The sequence below is a fragment of the Pollachius pollachius genome (genome assembly GCF_949987615.1).
Source record: "Pollachius pollachius genome assembly, chromosome: 12".
NCBI lineage: Eukaryota > Metazoa > Chordata > Actinopteri > Gadiformes > Gadidae > Pollachius > Pollachius pollachius.
The window spans coordinates 9,016,125-9,041,116 of record NC_136945.1 but is presented as its reverse complement, the minus strand read 5'-3'; the positions used below and the strand labels follow the sequence as shown (position 1 = coordinate 9,041,116).

Genomic DNA, 24,992 nt, shown 5'->3' with positions numbered 1-24,992 from the left:
CTTTTAATGAACTATAATTTGTTCGGTTTTGTTTGGTCAACGTTATTTTCGCAAGAGTTAAAAAGATAAATTACAATAGGTGAAGTCATAAATACATGATATGCAACCCATATTCTTAGTCTACAAGCATGCTTTTGTCATATGTACATGTCTAGATGTACAAGGTGAGGTTTGGAAAGAGGTATTGCCTTTTTTTTTTATACAGTCACACTGCAATACCTACACAAGTCAGTCTGATATCACATTGCTTCGACCTTTTAAAGGAAATAGCACAGAGAATACATATTGCTCATCTGTAAAAAGCGTTTCCAGTCTAGTTGATCCAGTGGACGTCCACACACGAACAGAAGCTCGGCTCTAGAATCACACACTCTTACCTTCATGTACAGTAGCGCCTTCTAATTAAAAACATCAGCACCGTTAAATTATTCTTATATTTAAAAAAATTTGTTCATTTTACAATGTAAAATATTTACACTGATATTAAAACACAGACTGTAGAAAATGACAAAATAATCCCTGATATGCAAATATAAATAAAGTATAACGTCCAACAACAAATGTAAACATTGAAATATTTAGTGAGTATGGAATAAATAAATTGTAAACTAATGACAACTCAGATAACTGATAACTCAGTGCATAATGTTCTTGGTAAAAATGCTATATGACACTGTGTCTCTACAAAAACAGTAATAAATTAACTGAACTGCAAGCAGCAATGTGAGGGCCATAAACACACAGTTACCTGCCCAATCGGAATTGTAAACAACGATAAATATGTCAAAAAAATACAACATTGTGTGAAATTACGTGACAATGTTTTCGGCGTTAACAAATTAGCCAATTGCTGAATATGGAAACCGGGTTGACTCTGGGAGGCCCTTACCAGAAAGGGGATTTCAGAGTTGCATTTCTGCCATGTTGAGAGAGAGGGAGACAGAGTGTGCGTGTGTGTGTGTGTGTGTGTGTGTGTGTTTGTGTGTGTGCGAGAGGGGGCCTGCTGCTACCTACGACAAAATGTTATCTCCTCTCTGCAGGGGGTCTACAGTGATGGATGCAGTCCTATTTAGTCATTTGTCCTTTTGCATTGGATTTTTGTTCTGCTTGTCCAGTACCACGACCCGTACCTCGCCTCAGGAGTCCAGTTTGGTACCTTGTTGTTGGCTGTGGAGAACCGTCCCTCTGGGACCTCAAGTAAACCCTGTGTATTTTCAACGTGGTAGAGGGTCCTCGTCATCGGTTCTGTGGCCAGGTAGCCCGAGGTTTGGACGGGCTCCGCTGGGATGGGGTTGGTGGTGTTTTGACGGACGGTGGTGGGGGGTAGGGGTCTGTTCACCATTGAGCGGGGGGGCAGCTGGGCTCTGCGCTGCCTGAGTGGTCCAGCTCTGTGCTGTCACAGTCTGAGTCGTCGTAGAGAACCTGCTGCACAATCACATCACAGTGACCATTTCGTTAGCATGCCGGGAGACAGAGGAGCGCATTGTCGCTTTCACATTGTGTATGCAGGTTCACATGGTTTGGTCATACTGAATACCTTTTTAACTACAGTCCTGTTTGCACACAATCCTTATTGGCAGTGTGAGATCGAATTTGCATCTTTCTCTCTGTATCTATCCATCTTTCTATCTATCCATCCTTATCTAATCATCCGTCCATCTATTTATTTACTCATCCATCCTTACCTATTCATCCACCCATCCATCTATTAACTCATCCATCCTTATCTATTCATCCACCCATCCATCCATCCATTTATTAACTCATCCATCCTTATCTATTCATCCACCCATCCATCCATCCATTTATTAACTCATTCATCCTTATCTAGTCATCCACCTATCCATCCATCCATTTATTAACTCATCCATCCTTATCTATTCATCTACCCATCCATCTATTAACTCATCCATCCTTATCTATTCATCCACCCATCCATCTATTAACTCATCCAGCCTTATCTATTCATCCGCCCATCAAACTTTTAACTTATCCATCCTTATCTATCTATCTATCTATCCATCCAGCCATCCATCCATCCATCCATAAGCGTCCCCCTCCTGGGCTCTCCCTCCGTGCCCCCTACCTGGTAGCTGTTGTGGTCGGTGGTGAGCTGGGTCTTCACCTGCTGCAGGGCCGCCTCCTTCTCAGACAGCCCGTCGGAGGCCAGCTGCTGGGGGTCGGCGGGGATCTCGGAGCCCTGGGAGAGCAGGTCATCGCTCTTGTCGTCCAGCCGCTCGTCCGTGTTGGTGCTGACCACGTCGGGCGTGCCGCTGTGGGAGTGGTCCGTGGTGTTGCCCTCCTCCTCGCCGTCCGACACCGACAGGTTCTCCGAGCTGAAGGTGGACAGCGACTGGCACTTGGTCATGCTCACCGGACGCCTGGGGGAGCGAGGAGAGCACGGTGAACCGGGGGCTTCTTTCCCCACCAATATCCTGATGGTTTGACCGTGTGCCGTGACATTATGTTTGGGGTGCTTTTTTGGTGTATGAAACAGAAGCGAGCGCAGGAATACGGCATTGCTAAGGCATCGCTATGTCAGTGGCTCCCTGTGCGGTGCTGCATTAAAACAACACAATTCTTTTGGTTTTTTGGGTTGTGCGAAAAATTTGAAGTGAAATTTGTGCTCTGTGTGCTTTAGGCTTCAGGTTGAATCACGGTATTGTATCTGGTAGGCATAAAACATCTTTCTACATGTCATCACAACTGCTGAACTTGTTTCCTATCATAGGAACAATAGGTCATAGGAAAATACATGAAAGAAATTAGGTTTCTTAGCATGAATATAATTGTTTTAATCTTAAAATATGAATAAATCACAATATAAGAACCATCAGGTAGTCATGAGTAATGCATTTATATCTCATTGTAACTTGCTTCTCTTGAAAGTGCTGCTTTTATTTGGGGGTTGGTAAATGTTCAAGGCAAGGTAATGGTGTTTTTCTCCACTAAATGGAGAGAGTACATTGGCAGACATAGAGCTTGGTACAGACAATAGTTAGTTCCAGTGTATGTTGAAGCATTTAGCAAACCCTCACCGTCTCCGTGGCAACTCCACTTCGCTGTCCACTTCTCCCTCCTCCTCTTCTGAGGACAATCCACGTCTCTGTGAATTTAGATCAGACATGTTGAAGTGGAAAGCTTTTTCAATCATTCAGCATAAACATCCTGCTTGACCAGCCACTCGACCTTCTGTGGCACAATGCGATGCTGATGACACTTTAAGTCCATCAGACACGTCGGACAATTAGAAGTGTCTGGTGTATTTAATTGGCTCTCAGTCAAAAAACATCCTTCCATCTATTTGTGATTCAGATTCTGAACAAAACAAGTACATTGTTTTGGTTCATCGAGGAGAATGGGACTATTCACAAAATGATCTAAGAACCAAACCCTTTAAATATAATCTCTATTACCTGGAGTCCAAAGTGCAACGCAGAATTGTGAACATAATAAACCATAAATAATATAGGTCTATTTATAATGAAGCTCTATGAGGATGCAGTTCTATTTGAACTCTATATATTGAAGCTCTGTGAGGGTATAGTTCTGTTTTAAGCCCACCTGACTGCGGGTGACGGCCGCCCGGTACAGCAGCGCCGACGGCGTGAGCCTCTGACTCCGGGGCGAGCGCATGATCCCCGCCGTCACCTCCTCCTTCTCCTCCCCGTCGTGGTGGTGCTGGGGCAGACGGGGGTTCCCCATGGCCGAGGACCCCCGGCTGGCCGTGGTCACCGGCCCGGCCGCCGCCCCCCTCCCGCAGGGGGAGTCGGGGCTGCTGGAGAAGGGGACGGACGCCGCGTCCTCGCTGGGCGTGTTGCTGCGGGGGGGCGTCTCCGCCTGCTCCTCAGCTCCTCCTCTTCTGCCCACGTCGCCCTGGCGGCCCCCCGGGTGCGCCCTCCTCCCGTCTTCCCCTCCGTCCCCTCCTCCTCCGTCCCCTCCCCCTCCCAGGCCGGCAGAGGCGCTCTGGCTCCCCCCTCTCTCCAGGCCCGCTCCCGTTTTCCCGCCTCCGCCTCCGCCGCGCCCTTCGACCTCCAGCGTGGAGGAGATGAGGTCGGGGCTGGAGGAGGACATCTTCTTGAGCAGCAGGTCGTGCTGCAGGCCGCGCAGGGCGGCGCTGGGGTCCAGATGCTGCTTGCTGCTGGGCACCGAGGTGGAGGTGGAGGTGGAGGTGGTGGTGGTGGCGGCGGAGACCAGCCCCAGGGAGGAGGACAGCGTGGCCTTGAGCTGGGCCAGGTCGCCGCTGCTGCCCTTGCCCGCCTTGCGGTAGCGGGGCTTGGCGCGGCGCGAGCGGCCGGGTGAGGTGGAGCCCTTGGTGGGGATGGTGACCTGGGTCATGGAGGAGTCCAGCTTGGGCAGGATCACCTCAGACTTGAGCAGGTCCGGCCTGCAGGACGGGGGCAGACACATCGGTGAATATCATATCATTTTGATGTTATGCGACATGGAGGAAGCACCAGAAAGAGAAAGACTAAAAGATATATCTGCTTTATTCTTGCTTTCTTTTTATGATATAATGTTATTTTATTGTTATATTATATTATTATTGTTGCTATTATCATACAGAATAATACTCATCCCTGAAATATATATTTTAAACCACTTCATAGGCTTTGACATTTTTTCCATTGTTTCCTTTTTGAAACTGCTGAAGAATTTCTCATGTTTATTCCCCATGCCCAAAAAGATCTTTTGAATTGAATTGAATTAAATCAACACACACCTCTTGCTGTGTATGGGCAGTTTCTGGGGGACGTTGCGCTTCTTCATCAGCTTCTCCATGGAGTTGGACGAGCCGCTCTGCCTGGAGCTGTGGTGCTTCTGGAAGACGCCAGGGTACTTCTTGTCCAGAGACTGCTCCCTCCTGCAGGTCACACACAAACACACACACACACATAATAGTCATTAGGGCCCCAAAGGCCAACGAGTTAAGTAGATGTAGCTCATCGAGACATTTTACTGACCCCTATTAACCCTATTCAACTTATTGCAGTCCCAATCTGGTAATTAGCAGGGCACATAAATCAACTTCCCTCCACGAAAATGGGATTATTACATTCTTAATGAATTGAATAATGAGTATCTAGGATTTTTTTAAGAACTATTTGCAATCCTGCAATCCCATTGAAAAAAAAAAAACATCACTAATATTATTTCTTAAACTGCCATGTGTGACGCATCATCGTGACGCTTGGCGCAACCATCAGCAATACAACCAGCCTATCTGCATACACTGATTCTCTTCTCATCTAGCTGGTACTGGGCCCACTCTGAGCACACTGTGTATCAACGTCAAGCGTCCCTACTTGAGCAGCTCTTTCTCCTTGAGCTCCAGCTGCAGCATGACGGCGTTGAGCTCCATGTACAGGTTGTTGGCTCTCTCCAGCTTCCTCTCGTAGTGCTCCCGGATGTCCAGCGCATGCCTGCAGCACCCCAGAGAGCACCGAGGGGGAGACACATAAGGGACAGTGTAGCTCGTACGCTAACGCTGGGAGTCCATGGACCCGCTCTGTGCACTCTGTGTATCAGTGCCTAGTGTGGGGTTGAGGCTGGAACATCAATGGGGATTACGCTATATAAATGATATAGGCCATTTGGTGAATGCTGTTAGCAGAAGCGTTTTATGTTATTGTGAGTGCAAGCATTTCTTTGCATGGTGGTGCCCCGGTTGGAACCGAGCCCTCCCACTATCAGTGTTACTATTCATGGGCCGTGCTCGTGCCTCTAACGACGGAGCCACGCAGCACCATCACACACAGGACCAGAGTGTCCATGTGCATTGTGTTAGTGGTATAGTGTGGGATGCGTGACATCATTGCTATGCAATGAATGAGGTCCATATGAGCACTGCGGCAGTGGACACAGGGTTGACTATGCACATCTGTACCGTCTGTACCGTCAGCTCCTCATCCCCTTATCCACTCATCCATGTTTGAATATGAATATCATGATGAATTGTACAGTATATAGTATATATTTTCACCAAAGCATGGTTGGGTACTTGATTCTGATTGGTCCAAAACGTTAGTATGTGCATTCATTTACAATAACAAACTATTTACCAGCACCGCTGAAGAATATGACCATGTAAGCTAATTCCATAAATAAAACCGAATAATATCACAGAGGAAAGTAACTTACATCTAATCATTAATGGTAAGAGTGGTACAGGGGGGATAAGCTCTCTGGGCTTTCCCGCTATTGGAACATGAATGAGCTTACGATGTATGTGACTTAATATTGAGTCCGTACGTGTAGTGTCTGTAGGAGGGGGGGCGGGCCTCACCTCAGCTCCTCCCTGCGCCGGATGATCAGCTCCTCGTCCAGCCGGTGGAGACACGTCCCCTCTGACTTGATCTTCTCAAAGTGTTGTCTCACCTCCTCCCGCCACTCTGCCTGGACGCACGAACCACACACCCCGTCAGAGCCGTTACTCACGAACTGAAACCTTGGGAGTCCTCTGCGTGGTTTTTGTGCACGCAAATGTTTATACAAAATGCACAACTTTGGTAATCTTAGTGCACGTGTGTGTCTGTGTGTTTTTTATAGGCCTCTTTCACAGTGCAAGCAAAGGTGGCTCATATGTGCCTCAAATCAGGCTTCATCATGACAGTGTGAATAGCACAAATCAAGTGGAATCACATATTTTCAATTCTGCTTTGGGCCACTATCATACGTTGTCCTGAATCAGACACAGGTCTCATTCTGTGCCATGTGACCCTCATATTCATCACCATTCTGCACTGGCGGGAGGCTCTCTGAGTACATCGCAGCTGGAGGCACTCTCCAGCTGCGATGGAGGTGTTCATTGGAGGGACAGTGTGAATAGTGGTTAACAGTAGTGATGCAGCATAAAGTAGCCTTTGACATCCTGCCATTTTGGATGAAGCCATTCCCCTACCGACCCCACCACTCCTGGCTCTGACTCCGCAGCCACACACACTCCCATACGGAAGGTGCTGACATTGCTCTGCAGAAAAGTGGGAGCAGAGTTATCCTCTCCCATGGCTCCCGCTGGCCATCCACTTATCAATGAACCCACACACACCTCCATGTGGCCTTCCCTACGGCAGTGTGCGGTGTGTGGCATTTTTTATTATTGTTCTTTTGAGCCTGCAGGTCTATTCAGACTGTGACAAATTCACACTGTTATCTGATATCTGCCACATTTTAAAAATGATCCTACAGCCAAACAAAGAAATCGGATCTGAGCAATAAATCTGGATTTGAGCACTAAGGATACAGCAACTACGGACGAACATAAACCCAAACAGACAATCTTGAAAGTCGGCTCTATTGGCGAGTGTGATCATTTATGTATGTATCTATTCAAAACCATACTTTCGTATAATTTCTTCGCCTCAAACAGAGCAGCAACAAGCGCAGCGCCAGCATTTGTGTCCCATGAGGGCCTAAGAGATTTATTTTTTATAACCCTATTTCTTATTCTTATGAGCCAAACTAATAAGACTAATGTGTTGTCATCCCCCCAGAAACCATTCATGGTGAAAAGTCTTTAAGGCTTCCATTAGAAATGGGCGTGACAGATGTTTCAAACCAAACGAGGCCCATCTGCTGTGAAATCTGTCCTCAGTGGACGGCCATGAAAATTCAATAGACTGACATTACATGAAGGGAAAAAAAACACACAAACACAAAGTGCTGCATTGGCATATTTTGGTACACAGTCAAGCGTGACAGCCTTTCAGCCTGTCAAAAAAGGGCGAAGAGCTTTACCAAAGTGAGCGTGAGTGTGTGTGTGTGTGGGTGTGTGTGTGTGTGTGTGTGTGTGTGTGTGTGTGTGTGTGTGTGTGTTTGAGTGTGTGCGCACGCGTGCATGCTTTGTGTGCTCCCATCTCTTGGTTTTCTTATTAAGCTAATGGACTTTGGGAGCACTTTACTATTCCTACAGTCTCCCCTTCCTACAGTTCTCTCTCTCTCTCTCTCTCTCTCTCGCTCTCTCTCTCTCTCGCTCTCTCTCTCTCTGTCTCTCTCTCTCTCTCTCTCTCTCTCTCTCTCTCTCTCACGCTCTCTCTCTTGCTCTTTCTCACTACTTCTCCCTCACTCTCTCTCTCTCTCTTGGCCACATTATTCTTCTCTGTCTCTGACCATTAAAGCGATCAATACACTCCACTGGCAAATACTTCACACTAACGTCACAAGGAGAAAAAATCCATTATAGACGGGGAGGAGATGGCTGTGTGTTTGCGTTTTTGTGTGTGTGTGTGTGTGTGTGTGTGTGAGGGGGGTTTGGATATTGGGGAGTGAAATGAAGGATCAAAAGGCACAAGGGGGTAAGACACAGGAGGTAAGGGAGGGAAGAGGGATGGTTTGTGTTTTGCATCAATAGATACAATCAAGGGAGGAGACAGCAGGCTGCACACACTACCGATTTTGTGTGTATTCACATGCTCTCTTGCTCGCCCTAATGAGTCTGTGTGTGCATGTGTGTGTGCCTGTGTATGTGTGTTTCTGTGTTTCTGTGTGTGTGTGTGTGTGTGTGTGTGTGCTTGTGCTTGTGTGTGTGTGTGTGTGTGTGTGTGTGTGTGTGTGTGTTTGTGTGTGTGTGTGTGCTCAGTAAAGGTGTCTGCAGGGCTACTACACGGAGGCCTTGGTAATTACGATCACGTCCATAGCCCGGACTCTTGTCCTTCAGACCGGTGCATTTTACTAGGCAGATAAATCTCCTGGCAGCAGACAGCCTGCTGATTGGACGAGAGGGGTTGAAGGAAGCCAATGGTGAAGAACAAGAAGGAACACACATCGTCTCGATAAGATAGCCCTACCGGGGTCGGAGGAGAAACCCGGGGCCTTCTGACAGCTCTTTGATTAACAGCCGGTGAGGGACAATACGTTTAGATAAGCCGCGTTCACAGGGTTTGTCTCCTAACTGACAGGCCGTGGATCCAATTTCCCTCGCGCCTTCTAAATTGAAATGACACCGTGCGTTTGACCTTTTTCTTTCCCCCGAGTAGGAGGGGAGAAGGCTACCTGAGTTTGGAAGTAGGTTTCCTGTGGGGTGGACAAGATGTCTGCCGAGGCGATGTCGAGATGCAGCAGGATCTGTCTGAATGATGGCCTGTTCCTGGGCTTGGAGCTCCTGTGGAGGATGGGGAGAGACTGTTGGTCAGAGACACTACTATAACATATGAACAGAGATTTAGCTATAAATACAATGACCCACCACTGAGAGTGGTTCACTAATCAACGCCGCCCTTTCGTGTGCTATATTAGGCGTACTATATTGAAATGAATTGCAGTTCATGGGAAACATGCCTCTTAATCGACTCGCTTGTCTTCACTGCACAAATGATCTGCCTTTTATTCAAATTTCTTTATTGTCTCTAAGTAATCTCATCATTTTACTTTTTACCCGTAATAAACCCTCGTTATGTATCGCCCCTCATCGGGTATCTATTTGTAATGTTATTTTGTTGCTTTTCTTTTCTTTCATTCTTGATATAAAATCATCTTCACTCTCTCCTTCTCCACATACCCTCCCCCCACATCATAGTCCAGCCGAACAAAGCCTGACTCCCCACCAACACTAACACCACCACCATCACTGTCATCACCTCACCCACTAACACCATCGACTCCCTCACCACCACCACCACAACCACCATCACCTCCCCCACCACCACCACCACCAACTCCCTCACCAAATCCACCACCACCACACACACACACACACACAAAACTTCCACCAATAACATCACCACCACCGCCTCCCCAACCATCAAAATCACCACCATCATCATCATCACCACCATCATCGCCACCAGTAGCTCCGCAACCACCCCCCCCCCCCCCACCATCCCCTCCCCCACCACCACCACCTCCCCTTCATCACCAACGCCAACACCAGCACCACCACAAATATCCCCAGCCCCACCACCTTCCCCGCCCTGCTCACCAGCACTGTCTCAGCAGGATCTTGAAGCCGTCGGGGCAGGTCTCGGGGACGGGCAGCTGGAGGCTGTTGTTGCCCACGCCCCAGATGATTGCCGAGGAGTCCACGTCCTTGTAGGGCACCTCTCCGGTCAGCATCTCCCACAGAACCACGCCAAAGGACCTACAAGAGGTCAGGACACACACACACACACACACACACACACACACACACACACGTCAGACACCATGATGGAGAGACAGAGAGTAGAGGCACCTTCAACAGTTTTTTACTGTTTTGTTCTTCAGTATAAATCTCTGCTTTATTGAGTGTTTAATGCTTAGCAGTCTTAATGGCTACGTTTGACAAGCAGAAGAAGCGTTGTTGGTGACTTCTTTTGTGTTTTGGTGTTGCTGCAGTATGCCTAAGAACACTCTAGCATGTTGAAGTACATTGGTCGGTTGATGGGGTGATTGAAAGAGAATGATCTGAGGTGATACTGGTTAAAGACCTTATTGAGCAGCCTATTTTCGGCTAACATAATACTTATTAAATTAATACTTATTAATTCAGGAAGTGATGCAAATGGATGTATGTAATTCAAATATATCACAAATAAGATAAGACTCAAATAAGTTATTTACATGAAAATACTCGCTGAATATATTCAGGCCAACTGTACACATGCCAAGCATGTCTATATTTGTATTTGTATGCATAAATATGTATAGATTTTTTTGTGCATAGCATTTACAACCACAATAACAAGTCCAAAGTAGCTACTCATCATATCCTATGGAGTCCATTCATAGCAACTTGTGTTATATTGTGCGCTGCAATGTTTACGTTTGAATATGCAGAGTATCTTCAGCGTGCAAGGACCATACTATTGTTGGGTAGCAGACATAACGACTCAAACCCAGGGGAAGGTTACGAAGGAAAGTTTGTTGTTGATGGCCCGTTACGGTTACCATGGGGACCAACCTACGCAACCATAGCATCCTGTAGAATGCAGGGGTGTGTGAGAGCGGTTGTAAATACAGTGCCTTCGTTATCGTGTTCAGCCTTCCACTCAGCATTAGCTCTGCCATGTCTTTTAAGGAGATTGCTTTTGTTTAGTGCCTCAGTAAGCGACGTTAGAGGTAAAATAAATGACAGCTATTGGAGGCCACATGTTATGTCGATAGCGTAGAGCAAGACCCACATCTTTCACTTTAAAGACCATGCCTCTGCCATTTTGCCTTTTAATGTCACTTTTGACAGCCACCGTTTAATGTGCTTACAGTTTAATACAGTTCAGCACAATACAGCTCCACTGTAAGTGTACAAGGTAAGCATGCACTGCATGCATCATTATAGATTTAATATACGATATTGTAGGAGAAAGAAAAATTAATATGGTGATATCATGTTTCAATGCACACTCATTTTACATTGCCTCCTCCCTAAGTGATTTGGTTGTTTTATTTTAATCAATCCTGACATTTCTTGAGATTTAGACATTTTTGCAGTCTCAACCTCTGCATATAGAGTGTGGAGGCCAAAGTTATTCTCTTGAACGTGTTACTTCTCTAATTATATAGATGTTAGATAAGATTTGAATACAGCTATGACGTATTGCATAATGTCCATTAAATATATATTTTTTATATAACTCTGACGTACCTTTGGTGCTTCATTATTTAAAATGCCTGCACAGCTTGAGTGCCTTCAACTCCCCAAAAATTCCTCAAAGAGCTTTTCCAAGTAACCCTCTTTCTGTGGAGCCGTTTTTTTGTGTGTCTCTTGCTTTCTCTATTCTTTTTATCCATGGGGGTGGACTAATTCGCCGGCATTCATTTATTGTAGCACTGTTTAAAAATCAGCCAACCCCTTTCCCCCTGTTTTATTATTTTTTGGAGGTTGTTGTTTTTCATTTCCCCCCCCCCCCACTACATCAAAAGCCTTTTCTAATCCTATTTTCACATCTCCACTAATGCACTGCTGGCCCGGGGCCAGGGCGACCGCAGGCATGGGGAGACTGAAGCCCAGCCTCTCCCCAGCACTGCAGCATCTGGCAAATCAATTATTAAATTAGCCAGCACTGTCTCCAGCACACACACACACACACACACAGCAATGTCGGGTCGAGTAGGAGATGGAGAATGAGAGAGAGAGAGAGTGAGAGAGAGAGAGAGAGGGAGAGAGAGAGAGGGAGAGGGAGAGAGAGAGAGAGTGAGAGAGAATGTGCAATTGTATTTTATTGTGTTGTATGCGAGTGTCTGTCTGTGTGTGTGTGTGTGTGTGTGTGTCTGTGTGTGTGTGTGTGTGTGCGTGTGCAAGAGTGAACCAGAGAAAGAGAGTTTTTTAGAGAAAGAGAGAAAGGAGAGTGTGTGTGCCAGAGGGAGAGAGAGAGTGAGAGAAAGAGAGAGAAAGAGAGAGAGAGGGGGAGAGAGAGAGAGAGAGAGAGAGAGAGAGAGAGAGAGAGTGAGACAGGGAGAGGGAGAGGGAGGGAGAGAGAGAGAGAGAGAGAGAGAATGCGGGGGGGCTCAGGGCAGCCCATCAGACATGATAGAGGGGCCTATATACGATTTCATGTAATGAGATATGGAACATAACACTGAATCGATTTCATGGTAATAGGACACTGCACTGTATGGCAAAGCATAACTAATGGGATCCGATGGCGATTTAATGAGCGATTACGCTAATGATGAGAAATACAGTGCCTACAATCAAGCATGGCAGCCTGAAAGGGAGGTGACACTTACCAAATGTCCACCTTCTCTGAGACGGGCTCGTTGCGGATGACCTCCGGGGCCATCCAGGCCACCGTACCGGCAAAGGACATCTTGGTGCTCTTGTCGAAGAGCTCTTTGGACGTTCCGAAGTCTGAGATCTTCACCAGGTCGTCGTACGTGATCAGCATGCTGTTCACACGCACCAGACAGAGAGAAAGACAATAGCTCAGTCAATGAGGTGCTTCTAATGGCATATTATTGAATCATTACTTGCAGGGGTTGGATTTTTGGGTCCATTTGGATTACAAGGGTTGGTGAACATTGATGTGTTCTTTTTGACTAAAATAGTACAAATTGATCTGTAAATAACATTAAGTCTGCTACTTCCTGCTAAAAACGTTTTTTTCCAGATCGGTAGTTCTCTATTGGCAGGGCACTATGCTGGAGCCAGTGTGAGGTGGGTTGTGACGACATGTGAAAAAAAAACATTTGCTCCTATGGACCCAATATCAGTTTTTTACAAAAACCTTTACAGCTTGAACAGGGGTTTGCTCACCCTTCAATGAGTTGTAACAGGTAACGTCATTATCCTGGCCCAAGAACACACACAAGCATGGCCCTTATCTGCTGTCCTTAGAGGCTATAACGTGTTTGCTCATGGATCGTGTAAGGGAGCGTGCAGTCCAAACTCAGATACATCATGGACGTTTCCATTCTAATCAAATTGAAATAGCAAAATACTCCAACACTGGTGAAGGGAACTGACTTGGGCGACTTGAGGTCTCGGTGGATGATCTTGTGGAGGTGCAGGTAGTTCATGCCCCCGGCGATGCCCATGGCCCAGTCCATGAGCAGGGAGGGCACGATCTTGCGTCCGGCCCTCAGCACCTCGTACAGCTGGCCCTGCGCGCAGTACTCCATGAGAATGCAGTAGCAGGGGGCCTGGGTGCAGATCCCCCTGAGAGTGGGAGGACACAATCGGAGATCAGGTTTAATGGCACTTTTTGGGGCATGTAAAACATTAATGAAGACAAAATGGAATTACAGCGTACAGGGAAGGAATATTGAGGGTTGTTAGGAAAGGTATCTCAACTGGGATAACTGTAGTTTGTAAATCAAATGGTATAGCATTATTTGATCAAATGTAACAGTTTTATGCATTCATATTCTAAAAGCTATGCAAGCTTTGCTTTTCCGAGGCCCTGAAAGCCATTGGAAAGTAACAGAAAGGACTCAAGTTCTGCTCACTTGAATGTGATGATGTTGGGGTGTTTGAGCTTGCGGAGGTGCTTGATGTCCGTCTCCTTGATGTCCCGTACTTTCTTAACGGCCACTTCCTGTCCGTGGAGTTTCCCCAGGAAGACGGCGCCCTGGGCTCCGCTGCCCACCCACTGGAGGTCGGAGATCTCCTCGAACGGGACCTCCCACAGTTCTACGGAAGGGCGGCCTACAGTCATACTATAGCAATTCAATTTTAACGCCGTTGCTTCAGGAGACCAGCCGGATATTCAAGTCTGCGTTTCGCAGTGAATATCAGTCTGGCCTTCGGCTGGGCGGCCATTGATTTCTAACATAAGGCAGCGCTCTCGTGTTCTCATGTTGTGAGCTGCCGCCAATCAGATAGATAACTGAGTGAGTCTGAGTCTTCAGACTCATGGTCAGGATCATCTTCCTCTGAATGAAGACCTTGATGCAAATTTCCGTTCCTCTTTTAACGCCATTGTTCAGTTTATTTCAGACCGCAGCACTCCTTGCTTTGTCATGAACTGGAACTCTCTTCCCTTAGCACCGATTGGTCATATCATATATATTTTTTATGTGATCTCTCAAAATCTGTAATGTCCCACCACGCTTATAAAATGTCCCCCAAAGAGTAAAGACTGGGGCTAACTGTGTTCCATGATAAAAAGCAATTATAAACATACACTTGGTAAGTAACCCAAAGAAGGGAGCAAAACCATTGTGTGAATTGCATCTGCTAGTGACATTGATTTTTATAGCACACACATATTGACGTCTGGTCCTGGAGTTGGCCAGCTGCTTCGGAGGTCGAGGTGGAGTTCATGTATTTCCATATCACTGCGTTTTATCTCTGCTTGGTGGCTCCGCCCACTCAGGTTTAATGAAGATAAATGGGAGGAGTTTTTGGTATGACAGCGGTGCCATAATTAGATAAACACAGGTGTAGCTCATTAAGTAAGGTACAGCACAGAACCAAACAAGCAATTTAACTACATGTAGAATTTGTTTATCATATCAAGTCCTTTACATTTCATGGCTGCAATACTATTTAAATGATAAACAATGATCATTTTCGGTCATAGCAGGAAAATGTTTTTTACTGAGATTTAATTTAATTTAAATTACACACATTTACTGCTTGTTCAGTGGGGGGGCTTTGGTTACAAGATATTTTAGAGAAAGATTTCCATTGTATGTATAAAAAAGAGAGTAAAACACTAATCCACTAATGCTAACATAAGGAAGGGCTACAGCGTTCCCCCCCCCCACCCCCTGAGGTAAGCACCATAAACAGACCACGTGAACCTTTAACACAAGCCCATCTTAAACTCCACCCTGGACCAGCCTAGCAGATCCTAGAACGCTCCCCGCTTGAACCCTGTTTTAACCTGCGCATCAGGCAGGGTCCACCATCAGCTAGGCATGGAGCTGTAATCTGGATAATACTCTGTCCTCCGCAACCCTCCACCTAAATCCTGCTTAGTGCCGTTGAGGGGCCGCTATGAAACAGGACTCCAACACTCATGAAGGGGCTACGGGGTGGGTGAGGGGTTTTGGGGAGGAGGGGTGAGGAGGAGACAGTGTAGATAGCAGCATCGACGGCATGTGAGCATCTGTGTTTGTGTGTGTGTGTGTTTGTGTGTGCACCGTGTGTGTTCGTACATGCTTGTTTGTGTTTAAGGATAATATAATGGGAGGAGCGTGGGCTGGTGGAACTGGTGGGTGTGTGTGTGTAGGGAGAGGGGGGGGGTTGGTTGATCTTTATAGATCTGTGTCAGGGGGCTAGGTTGGATGCTGAGAGTGAATTTTCTAAGGGAACACACCCACACATACACACACATACACACACACGCCTGTAAAGGGGAGGAAGGGTCCACGTGCGTTCATCACTCCAATCATGATGACATGAATGATTAATGAGTGATCGATTGGGGTTTCTGTCCCTCCCGAGCCAATAAAGCATACCTTTCTTGAAGGACAAAAGGCTATCTGTGAAACATCATAACCTCCCCCCCGACACACGCACACCACCACCACCACCACCACCACCACGTCCCCTCGGTGTCTGCCATCTTAGATCTCATAAACGGGGTAATTTCAACGCAAAAAAAAACATCCCTGTGGTTCTTCTTTCCAATCAATAGAAACCAGAGAATAAGTGCGATGGCTAAAAGTATGACTAGATATGACTTCCTCCAGCTTCCTCCTCTTAGTCTGCCCCGAGCTCCATGCACAAAATCAAAGTGTCTCATTGATGCAAGCATAAAAAGAACCTTTCGGATACTAAACCAGCTATTTCTATCATTAGTAAGCAAATAGGTCAGGTGTAATTATACAGCCACTCATCCCAGAGTGCTTTACAACAAAACATAATTTCAAACACATAATCAAAAACAAACACAAACAAAACAGTGCTACCCGACCTCAGCACTATCTTTAGCAGCCGGAGTGAGAGAGCGGAGGGAGATATCGCAGGCCCTGCTGCTCTTGGCCGCGGCCGCTCTTGGCCGCTGCCTTCATTCAATGTCTCTTTTTCTGGATAATGAAGACCTAATTTATTTTTTCCCTTTTCTTTTTTTTACAAAGAGGGAGGGCTTCTCCGGGGAATTTAACTTAACGTAGCCCCGACGGTGTTGGAGCCATTCTCAAGTCACTGAGCGGCAGAAATACCATCGCGATAATAGGACACCAGATGAAAGGAGCAGAAGAGGAGGCAGGGAAAGATACAAGGGATGGGGGGGGGAGTGGAGGACGTCTACGGGGTGATAAAATATCAGAGGGCTACAAAGAGCTATTGAACAGCCGCACTCCCTTTCTCTTTTGAGAAAGTGTGTGTGTGTGTGTGTGTGTGTGTGTGTATGTGTGTGTGTGTGTGTGTGTGTGTGTGTGTATGTGTGTGTGTGTGTGCGTGTGTGTGTGTGTGTGCGTGTGTGTGTGTGTTTGAGGCGGGGGGGTTGTCCCAGGAAGAATATTTATTTTCTAGGTCTGTCAAAGGTAGCTTCTCTTTCCTTTTTCCTTTTTGATGGAATGCTAAATTCTGTGTTTATGTGTCAATGCCAGCTCTAATGTCAGCTCTCTCTTGTATAAAAAAATGTTGTAGGTTTCGTCATGAATATTGCAGCGTGCATTTTACCTGTGTGCCTTTGTATCAGTGTGTGTGTGTTTGTGTGTTCGGCGTGTGTGTGAGTGTGTGCGTGTACGTCAGCTCTGCGTTAATAGAGATGAGAGACGTAAGGTCAACGCATGGCCATGTATAATTCATGAGGCTGATTTGGCAGAGGGATCCCAGGGGAGTCCTCACTATTGTAGAGGCGGCAGACACAAACAACCTCGCGTTTGGGGGAGAAAAGACTCTGCATGTGTGTATGTTTGTGTCGATGTGTGTCAATGGTAGGGAAGGGAAAAACAGGCAAAACAAAAGGAAACACAAAATAGGAAAAATAAGCCCCCTGAAGATAAAAGAGTTTCCTCATTCATTACTTTAGTGCCAGACAGTGTGTCTATTTAAATATGGCGCTTGTGACAGCTCTATCTTTTACTAATGATCATTCTCTTTCATTAAGGGGATATGATCCTATAACTGACATCTAAGGAAATGAATAATGGAAGCTAGTCCGGGATTTATTAAGAGATAGAGCGGCACGGACATGAATTCGAATTGGTTTAAATAATTGAGTTTGGCGTTTATACGTTTGTTGTCAGCCAGCAGTCAGCCTTCCAGTTAGCCAGTAAGCCAGCCATCCAGCCAGTTAGCTAGCTATCAAGTCAGCCTGCCAGTTAGCCAGCTAGCCAGCCAGCCAGCTAGCCAGCCAGCTAGCTAACTAGCCAGTTAGCCAGCCAACCAGCCAGCCAGTTAGCCAGCCAGCCAGTTAGCTAGCTAGCCAGCCAACCAGCCAGTCAGCCAGCCAGCTAGCCTGCCAGATGGCCAGCCAGCCAGTTAGCCAGCCAGCTCGTTAGCTAGCTAGCCATCCAGTTAGCTAGCCAGCCAACAAGCCAGCCAGTCTGCCAACCAGCCGGTCAGCCAGCCAGTCTGCCAGCCAGCCAGCCTCCAGCCCGTCCGTGGGTCTCACCTTCCAGGTTGTGCTTGTGCTCGGTGGAGTAGGCCTTGCCGATCATGGTCCACACGGGCCTCAGGCAGCCGAACAGCCCCTCCAGGAAGCCCCCTCCCCCGTGATGGGGGTGGAACTGCAGCTGGCTGCGGACGGCGCTGCTCTCGGGGTCCTGACCGCCCTCGCCCTCCGTCCCTCGGCCCCCTGGCCCCCCCTCATTGTCATGGAGCTTCAGCACGCTGTTGGCGAAGTGCTGCTCCTGCTGCTCCTCGCTGGGGGTGGGGCTCTGGCCGCTCCGCCCCCTGCCCGCGCCGCCGCCGCCGCCGCCGCCGCCGCCGCCGTCCCCCTCGGGCTCCGGCGCCGCGCCGGTGGCGATGGACAGCACGTTGCGGAGGACGCACTGGGTGGGGGTGAGGTCCATCTCGGGGGTGCAGGGCGTCTGGGCGTCCAGGTGGCGGAGAGGGGGCCCGTCGGAGAGGGGCGAGTTGAAGCAGGAGAGGGAGGGGGAGGAGGAGCGGGGCTCATGGACCAGGGCCATGAGGGACGGGGGGTTAACAGCAACTGGGAGCCTTCAGGGGGCGGTCCAGGTAGGAGTGGAGCAGGGAGAGAGAGAGAGAGAGAGAGAGAGGGGCCATTGTTATTATTATTGGCTTAATGAATATTAATAATAGGTCTTATAGTATGAGAAGCGGTAGTAGTAATACCAAAAGTACTGTAGTGTAGTGGTAGTAGTAGTAGAAAAAGTAATAATAGTAGAAATATTACTAGTAGCATGAATAATAGTAGCAGTAATAGTAGTAGAAACAGTAGTAGTAGTGTAGCATAGTACAAACTGAAGTCATAGAGTAATTGTAGTAGCAGTAGTAGTTGTAGTACTACTACTACTAGTAGTAGTTGGAGGAGAATGGGGAGTAATACCGTGAATGGAAACCGTGGTAGTAGAACTAGTAGTACTATATCATGTTAATATCAGTCCCTATCGTATTATCAGCCATGTTCTCCGTAGTTCCTCCCATTAGGCTTTACCTCCTAAGGAGTACAGTACACTCAGACACTAAAAACAAGATCCCTGTGAAGCCCTTGGGACGGGGCTTCTGATAAACGATGGATTAAATACATGGTAGCAGCATGTGTAGCTCGATGAATCATATTACTCTCATATTACCACTATTTCTGTCCTTGGAGTTCACTCCGCTCCAATCGATTAGCTGAACCTCTTTTGTTCATTTGTTTCAGCTTTCTGTCTAGAAGGAGAACACCAGCACAGCTCGGATATGTTTTATCTGGAAACGCTGCCAGAGCCTCCACAGAGGATTAGAGGATTCTTAAAAAAATACTGAAAACGAATCACCCTCTTTGCAGAGGACAAATACACTGCAGAGGTCAATAGACGGGGGGGTCTGGGGGGGAATAAAAAACTGTGCGCAGTCACAGTTGGCTGTGGTCTTACGAGAGAGCTTTTTATTAGCCTCCAGCTCATTTCTCTAATGTCTCACCCAGACCGCCTCATTATAAAAACTGATGCGCTGTGTTTTATGAACACTGTCATCTTATATAGAGAGCCTGCTTTATGTATGACCCTCTCGAGTGCACTGCAGATGAAATGCCTCAAACACAAACTATTGGGTCCTATTTCACGGCTGTGGAGTCTATCTTTATGTGCACCAGAACACACAAGACCAAAGGCACACACACTGATGGAATATATTCTGAGGCCAGTATCACGTGTCAAAGCACGATATCCTTGGACTTACATGCTCAACATTGTTAGAATATGAAAAGCACTTCATGGGAAGATATAGGACATATTTGATTGAGCTATGACAAGTCTTTCACAACCATCTCACATCTTAAAGCAGCTCCACTCCACTCTCACACTGAAGGAAAGGTATAGTGCATTCATATTCTCAATCTCATGCCGTTTCTATGGAATCAGATATTTCTATGGACTCAGGAGATGTTTCAAAGTCAAGGAGATGTTCTGTAGCCGGCATTATTTATGTAATATGGCTTACAGGCCTACTACAATCTACTTTTGTTTATACGTGGTGTGTCAGTGAATGCACTGCTCTGTTGGGGACCAGAGTGCTGCTGTTAAAATCACAAGGGTAATGTTTCAATGCGTTAGAAGCTGCAGTCCTTTCTCTAAGGAAAGATGCGTCCTCCATGCACTCAGAATGAAGACATGTTTAATACTATTCATGTCTTTCATAAAATAAGCTTGAAGTCGCCTCCCAAGGCTACCGTGGTAATTAGGCCTTTATTACTGTGTTCAAAAAGGGTAATTTGCGTTAATCTATCAAATCTGAGTTTATTATATACGCAGCTAAATAAAGAGGGGTGTTTTATGTCATATTGAACAAATAAATAAATAAAATTGAATTCCACATCAAATAAAAATCACTATATGATTTACGCCGGAAGTACTGTCTAATTTGAGGTTTACAAACACAGATACAGGCGCTCTACAGCAACGTATGAACCTCTGCAATGATCCTAACCTGTTTAAGCATATGTATGCCTCATCAAGAAGCACATTCTCAAAATCTATACGGTGTAATACAAAAAAACACAAAATCAAATTCGTCAAATAGGGGTCATTATAAAACCCCGTCACCATAAAAAAAAGAGGGGATAGGAATGAAAAATGATCCTCATTATAAATATCAACCTCTGAAACTAAACCTATCCTGTGTGACACAGCTGTTGTCTCAAATCGAGGGGGGAGAAGAATATCACACATCGTTCACATGCGACTGACTTCGTCTCTTTAATAATCCTGTCCCCCGCCCCCCTCCATTCGTTTTCGAGGCACCAGCTGCGGGACCCACAGCCTGGCTACGGTGTGTAACAGGCCAATGCCTGGTGAATGTACTCTGGAGGAGGGGGGTCGGTGGTGGTGGTGTTCGCATCGTCGCTTCTACTCGTCGACTCAGCAGCGGGCACCGCAGGTGTACGATCATTGCCAACATCAACCTGCTACATATGCTAATTATTACACATAATAAAAGACCAGGGCGTCTATAATGCCCGCGTCGCTGCTTCTTCTGATCCGCTACGGTACCGACGCGGACCGCGTCCCGCCTCCTCGTTCTTAGATACACGGATGTTTTCCTACCTTAACGCCGGAATCACACGTCCATCGCTAACATCCCTGGCTGGCTGATTCCGGTCCGTGTTTCTGTCCGCCAGTTATGCGTGAGTAGCGAGGTAAACGGCCACGCACGCTTCTTCTCGCTGTTTGTCAATGTCAAATCTCGGGCATGAACGTGGTTATTTATTCCCCTATCACCTGTATTAACCTTCGACTTGCTGCGGCTCGCTGTGCCTGTTGCGACTTGTCCGGTGATCTATCAGTAGTATATCCCGTTAGAAAACACTGGAGGAGGTTAGCACTGCGCATTCGACTCTCACCTACGCTGCAAGTAAAGGAGAGGGGCGTGTGACGTCGGGACGAAGATATGGATGCTGTGGGGAGCTAAGCGTCCGTGAGGAGGGGCTGAGGGTAGAAAGGAGAGCAGCAGCCGATTCCTCCGCCAATCAGAGGCTTCTTTTGCTGTGACGTCGGCCAAAGCGGGGTATGGGACATTGGGCAACCACTGAAAGCAGGTATAGCGGACTTAAATCGTGTGTGTGTGTGTGTGTGTGTGTGTGTGTGTGTGTGCGTGTGTGTGTGTGTGTCCTTGCATGTGTGTAGACCTACACAGGACAGCTTAGCCGGTGTGTGTGTGTGTGTGTGTGTGTGTGTGTGTTATGAGCATGATGTCACCCCTCAAGCACGTAGCATTTGACTGGACGCTGATTTAAATCCCCCGAAACCCTATTAACACACTCTTCATCGACTCTAATCGCTGTGTAATCGGTGAGGACCGAGAACCCTTCTGCCACCGGCCCAAGGAAAGGGGATGTTTATGTCAGATAACAACTCAGCTGGAACAATCACAGAGTGAGGGACAACCCCAATAACTTCAATAGGCTTCTCCTTCTGAGCTTTGTCTTAGCCAAGGATAGAGGAAATGTCCTCTATCCTTTTCTAACAACAACAGGCCTATTCCTCAACACATGTGCATACTATGTTGTGTAGTGCCGGCTGTGCGTGTTTGTCAGCCAATGAGATGGATGCTTTTCCTGCCAATCCCTCCAGAGCTTCCGTCTAGAGGAGCTGCCAGAGAGAGATCATGAAGCTCTGGCTCATATTCCAGGAGTCAAAATACCCTTCTCCTACGTCTGGAGTACCCCATGTCGAGAGTTTTCAATTACTGTCTGTCAGAGTGGCTGTACGTGACCCTTTTTCCGAGTGCTAAATCCCAAATCCATCCCTTATCTCCCAGATTAAGCCCATGTTAGGTTTAAACCCTAACGATGACATCACCCTGGTAGAGAGAGCGGGGATTCCCCCACTCCTGTGTGAGACCCGGGGAGAACAGGCAGGCAAAGCCTTAACAGCACGTCCACGTGGTACCGGGGCGGAGGTTGGCGTTGATATCTGAGCTTACTCTCTGAATGTTTCTCCTTTTGTTTTGGAGTTTAATTAATGGAGCAACATGCACAGATGTTCAGAATGCACCATTTGTTCTTTGCTCAATGGCCGCTCTCATTCCAATCTAAATTGCTTGCACCCCTTGGCCTTGGGAAACGGTGTGAATAGAGCACGACCGCCCAGCATCTTTGCTTTCATTCTGTCTCCCTTCAGTGGTTGTTAGTGTGTTTGCTGTCGTTTATTATTTATTTTTGCTTGGTTACAGGCTGCATTCTCTGCCTCAAAGCTGCGTCTGAAGTCAACCAGCATTCCAGTTCTCTTTGAAAGGAATAAGTAAGGATGATGTTCATGTCAGGGTCCTGCATCACCCAGTCAGGGTTCATTTCACCATTAAGACCGTCTCACTGTACATATATCCCACTTATTACATGGCAACTTACTGAAGAGATCCATCATTTGACTGAATATATAAGTTACAAACATAACAACATCGAGTCTAAGATCAGAATTGTTTCCATAGCAATGGTCTGTTATTCATAGATGCATTCTGCTATTCAGCCAGTATAGCAGAATTTAGAGGAAGAGAGTCATTTACCAATCAGAATCTAGTATTCAACAAAGCTGTGTTCTAATAACATATATATAATATAATCTTATAATCGTAAAAATATTTCTTATGTAATAAAAAAATATATAAGAAATATGAAAACTAGAAAAATATCTAAGACAGAAAACCTATAAACGTTGATTGGCCACTGTGCATTGAAATCTCAATTAAAACCGTTCACATATGTAGCGTTCTGGCCTTTGCGTGGTGGCTACCTTACGGTACATCACCAATCAAAGCAAACGTTCCTTAATGTAGGGAAACCTAAACAATGCATCTGATACAGGAGAATACATAAGCAGCTAGTCTAGCTATGCAGAGATCGTACTGCTAAAATAATGAGCCCCATGGCATCTCCATCCAAATAACAGCTGATGTCAAAACCTTCCATTGTTTGGCAAGATGCCCCATAATCTGCAGAGGGCGTCTGTGGAGAGAATTAGTCGGGGTGCAGCTGATGGTATGTTTTGACCAAGGCAGCCAATAGGGGAATGGTGGCGTATTGGTCGTGTTTGTCATACCAGTCCAGGAGTAAGTACACCTCCTTTGTTTTCCCTCTCTCCCTCTCTATCTAATTCTCTATATTTGCTGATGGACACGCCGGTAGCTACTGTCATGTGTCCAAAGGCCTATTGCCAAGTGGTCCCAGATTGTGTTTCTAAATAGTGTGTCTAGAGGTGTGGGCCGGGGGGATGGCTGTCGTGTGTGTCTAGCGTTGGGGCTGGTTGGGCTGGTGGTGGGGGTGCAGGAGAGTGGGAGGCCAGCCTTCCACCTCTCCCAGCCGGCTTCACCTCCCTGGAGAGCCTATTTATGCCCCCCCGCCCCCCTCCTGTGAGTCTCATTGTCACGTCCTCTCATTCTGTTCAGTGAGCAGTAATTAATGAGAAAACGCAGCCAAGGACCTGGAAATGGAATGGCGGGACAGAAGAATCCCAGGTAATTGCCACTTATGACTCAATCTATCATGTTAGATATTTTTTTAAGGAAAAAAAACTAATGTAATGTGGAGGGACAAAATAAATAAATTCCTCCCATTTTTTGGCAAAGCGGGCGGACCTTTGGAAATGTCAGTCGGGTGTTTGGACAGCTCTGTTCCTGTTGGTGCCTTGTGTGGTGTAATTACCCAAGTACATTACACGGTGTTTTCACACCTTTTAATGCTGGCCAGTGTGCTGGGCCAAGGCGTGAATGTGCGTGTGTGTGTATGGGTGTGTGTGTGTGATTAAGCAATCACTTCAAGATGCTGCAGCAGACATAGCATTAGTTTTGTCGTCCATCATAGCGCCATCGGTTCCTATATCGTTACCCATATACACCATAGCGTCTCCCTTTGGCGACCGTCTCGACCAGAGGTTCGGTCCGCCTCAACACTCACGATGATCTCACCTCCTGTCTGGCTCCGCCTCCAACGGAAGGGTTTTCATTCACAACATTCACCCATTTACACGCAAACATGTGTATGTGTGTGTGTGTGTGTGTGTGTGTGTGTGTGCATGTGTGTGTGTGTGTGTGCGTGTGTGTGTGTGTGTGTGTGTGTGAGTGTGTGTGTGTGTGTGTTTGTGTGTATGCTGTCTGCCAACCAGGTGAGATCATCACTGGAAGTTGAGGTTCTTCTTTCCATTCTAAAAAGCTGCAGCGCCAAAGTGCGCTCAAGGTTTTTACGAATTTGAAGAAAAGGGCAGGGCTGGAAAGACTTATGATAATAATCATGATGTGGTTTGGAATGATAAAGGGAATTTCACATAATTTTGACATTTGAAGTATATATTTGTGAATTACAAAATGATTGTTTGATTATTTTATGAAGATAACAGTCCAACTGAGAGTCATATGGTAATTTAAGCCATGGTAAAACTAGTTTTCCTATTCTTTGACTTTTCCAACTCCTATTTTGAGTATTATAATGACATATCTTCTCATCCTAATTCATTTAGACCAAAATAACTGGGCATCATGAGGAGTCAGTATCTCCTCTTTGATAACGACAATACAAAGATAATAA

At 46.6% G+C, this 24,992-nt stretch overlaps 1 protein-coding gene across 1 annotated transcript; it reads right to left on the bottom strand.

The window, feature by feature from the left end:
- Window positions 1-1,335: 1,335 nt before the first annotated feature.
- On the bottom strand, window positions 1,336-18,441 carry LOC307083367 (mitogen-activated protein kinase kinase kinase 12-like; the record flags this gene model as incomplete). Its single annotated transcript, XM_079747228.1, has 13 exons — window positions 1,336-1,425; window positions 2,087-2,381; window positions 3,039-3,106; window positions 3,565-4,387; window positions 4,724-4,864; window positions 5,307-5,423; window positions 6,287-6,396; window positions 8,992-9,100; window positions 9,917-10,075; window positions 12,643-12,801; window positions 13,379-13,570; window positions 13,861-14,044; window positions 17,925-18,441. 13 exons carry the CDS (start codon window positions 18,439-18,441, stop codon window positions 1,336-1,338), a joined length of 2,964 nt encoding a protein of 987 aa, XP_079603354.1.
- Between the last annotated feature and the right edge of the window lie 6,551 nt (window positions 18,442-24,992).